Below are 3,341 nucleotides of genomic sequence, written 5' to 3' on the forward strand. Positions count from 1 at the left end.
AAGGCCAGATGGATTCACACTCATCTCCATTGCAACCAATGAAAGCCAGGTTTTCCTTGGTTTAGTTAGAAAAAGGAAAAAAAAAAGAGACAAAAAGGAAATGTGTTTAAGCCACAGTCAAGCTGATTATGGTGTCTGCAATTACAATTTACAACTAGCTTCTTTAAAGGACAAAATCATCTATTCAAGTGACATAAATTAGAAACTTATAGTAAGAGGTCCACCAACTTACCACCATTCGTCAAATAAAGGTAAATTACCAAGTAAAGCTTCTAATCACCACGCATGACACATAGTACTAGCCTGTGACAACCAACCCTTATGAGCAGGACACCAATTGTCACAAAGTGAAATCTTATGGCATAACAGGTAACAAGGTACACTATATATATAGTCAATTTGAATGGTTGGTGACTAAGTTGGCTACTTGATTCAAGGGGTTGGGTAGAAGAATGAGGTTGGGGTGTCTTTATCCGTTAAAAAGAAAGGTAAAAAAAGAAAAAGGAAGATGGAAACACTGCTGTGAAATTGGCTTTGAACTGCAAACAGATTGAAAAAAAATGAAGACAATTATTGCTTCCCAATGCACTTTGTACGATATCAGTCCCTTCAGTATTTAAAATCATATTCTTTCTTTTCACAATAACCCATTTGCAATATAGGTCCCCACATTTGGAAAAGTTTCAGAGAGGACAATCTCACAATAGAGAAAATATTCTGTTTTTTTATCGGAGAAACCTCAAGAAAATATTCAAATATATAACTATAAAAATGTAAAAAATATATTACCGTATTAAAGTTGTCACAAAAATGCAATTTTCAAAATATTGCAATTTTGAAAATATTACATTTTTTGGTCTTATGGCAGTTGTTGAAATATCATGATAAAATTGTGATGTTTTCAAAATATTGTTGTTGTTTAGTTCTAGATAGACAGGAATGAAAAAATAAGACTGGAAAAGCCAACCCATGTTGTTGGGATAAGGCTTGATGATGATGATGATGATGATGATGATGATCTTTACATAGTTATGAACTATATAAATAAAGACTTTTATAAAAAAAAGCATGAATAAGTTCATAAAAAAAGCAATTTTAGTAATTCTGCAGGAGGCCAACTTCAAGGTTCAGTTTCGTTGCCTCTTTCTTAGTCCCAAAAAAAATATTGTTTGGGTAATTAGTTGAACTGAACACAACGCCAAACAGAAGGCTCAACTTGGCCGTTTTATTACGCGAACTTTTATGGAATGGGGGCGAACAAAGGTTGGACAAACGTACAAGAGATTTGGAACGACCCGGCATAAAGTTCGAGCCCAAGCAGGTCAATTAAGCTCCAAGGCAATGAACCAAGTGGGTCTAGCCCAATGTTGGTCAGTTGAATGGTCCAGCTCGAGCTGACCGAGTAAAATGGTTGAGCCCCCACTGGGATATATATGTCATTTCGAGAGATTTAGGGTCACCGACGTGATTTCTGTGAAAAAGGTGTGTAACCTGCGGTACCTCTGTCCCCTAAAATGGAAAACGTACGGAGAGAATCCGGCCAAGATCACTCTTCGCACGAAGCCACGACCGCTTGCCACGTGTACGGCAGACCCCGCGTGAAACCCGGGATTGTTAGCGTTTCATTGGTCCACGTTTCTCATAATGCTACGGCCACGAATAGCTTCGATGAGGCCACCTGTCCCGCCGAAGCGATCGTAGACACTGCCACTACGCGTCCTCCCATTGGCCAAGAATGTCACACCAATCAGAGGCCAGCTGTCTTCTGCACTCTTCAGATCATAGCCACGTGTTTTACTTGTCCAATCAGGAGCTCTCTTACGACGCACTCTCACATGGGATTTGCCACGTGTCAGAAGTTAGAGCAATTATACACGTGTGGACTCGCACGTGCGAGCTCGGGTACAAAAGGAAGTGGGGGGGACAATGGCGGTGGTTTGTGCGTTAGGGTTAGGGTTTTGGAAGAGGGATGGAGCAAAGGGAGCTCGGCGGGTGCTGCATCGACCGGTACGGGCCGAAGGTGGACCGGATTATGTCCCGGTTCAGGCCGATCGCGCCAAAACCGGCCTCCTCCGGCGTCTACCGGGCTCTTCCGGGTGGCGTACCGGCGTTCCCCGTCGACCCGGCGAGGTTTTCTAGGGCACGGAGGAGGTGCCGGCGGAAGGGCGAAGCGGCAGCGTCTCCGACGCCGGACCTGACGCTGGGACCGTACGTCAGACAGCCGCCTCCGGCGATGGCGGTGGCTCTGGCTCGGCCGGTTCGGTTCGTGGGGTCGTGTGTTACGGTGGAGAGCATAACTGAAACGTGTGCCGGAGCGGTGGGGTTGGGGACAGGCACGGAAGGGGAGGCAAAGAGGGCGATGGAGTCGGACGCGATGCCTGGGTTCGTGTCGGGGCCCGGCGGGGCGGTGCTGTGGACAAACGAGGCGTATCGGAAGATGGTGGGAGGTGGTGGTGGTGGTGGTGGCGGAGAAGGGGTGTTGGTGCTGTGGATGGGGATGGGGATGAAGGTGGCGGAAGAGGAGGAAGGGAAGGTGTTGGCGTGTAGGGTGAAGGTGGAGTGGAGCGGTGGGAAGGTGACGGTGCCGGCCGACGTGTGGAGGGTGGCGGGCGGGTCGCTTGCATGGAGGCTCGACGTCAACACTGCGCTCAGTTTGGGGAGGTAGGGAGGAAGAGAAACATGGATGATCTCTTCGTGGTGGTGGTGGTGTTTTGTGGTAGACGGGTGGGGGTGGTTTTGGTTTCGGTTTCGGTTTTTGTGGTGGGAGAAGGTTTTGAGTTTTGGGTGGGATCGTGTTGGGAGGTGGCAATGGAAGAGGACTCTACCACTATGCTTTCAAGTGTTGGTTCCGTGTGTGTGTGTGTGTGTGTGTGTGTGTGTGTGAGAGAGAGAGAGAGAGAGAGAGAGAGAGAGTTGTAGTCTTGCAGAACTGTAAATAAATATTATCCTTTTTCGATGCTTTCGTTTCCATAAATGAGCATGTGCGACTGGGGTGAGGATCTATTTGATTGTTCTTGGTTTTACTTCATATATATATATATATATATATATATATATATATATATATATATATATATATATATATATATATATATATATATATATATATATATATATATATATTTTAAGAGTATTTACTTGTTCTCCTGCTCTCATGTTATTGTCTTAATTGCATGTGTTTCATTCGTACGTTTTAATTGTTCTTCCTCCTTGGTCGTTGTTGCACTTTCTTATGATAAATCTTTTCCCACATTTTCCTCAAAAAGTTTCATTTCTCCTTCAGCATGATAAATATGTTCGTAGCTGTGTTTGAGAGGGAGAGAGAGACTGGTATTGTGTGT

The 3,341-nt window shown here is 44.8% G+C and overlaps 1 protein-coding gene across 1 annotated transcript; it reads left to right on the plus strand.

Annotated features, from left to right (window-relative positions):
* The first annotated feature begins 1,969 nt into the window (after positions 1–1,969).
* Positions 1,970–2,665, plus strand: LOC149842892 (uncharacterized). Its single transcript, XM_090000754.1, has one exon. It carries the CDS (start codon positions 1,970–1,972, stop codon positions 2,663–2,665), a length of 696 nt encoding a protein of 231 aa, XP_089856880.1.
* The last annotated feature ends 676 nt before the right edge of the window (positions 2,666–3,341 follow it).

The sequence above is a fragment of the Nuphar pumila genome, chromosome 3, assembly GCF_984573655.1.
Source record: "Nuphar pumila chromosome 3, dmNupPumi1.hap1.1, whole genome shotgun sequence".
NCBI lineage: Eukaryota > Viridiplantae > Streptophyta > Magnoliopsida > Nymphaeales > Nymphaeaceae > Nuphar > Nuphar pumila.

Excerpts from the sequence above, each read along its gene's own strand:
- LOC149842892 (XM_090000754.1), top strand. The coding sequence starts at position 1,970 with ATGGAGCAAAGGGAGCTCGGCGGGTGCTGCATCGACCGGTACGGGCCG.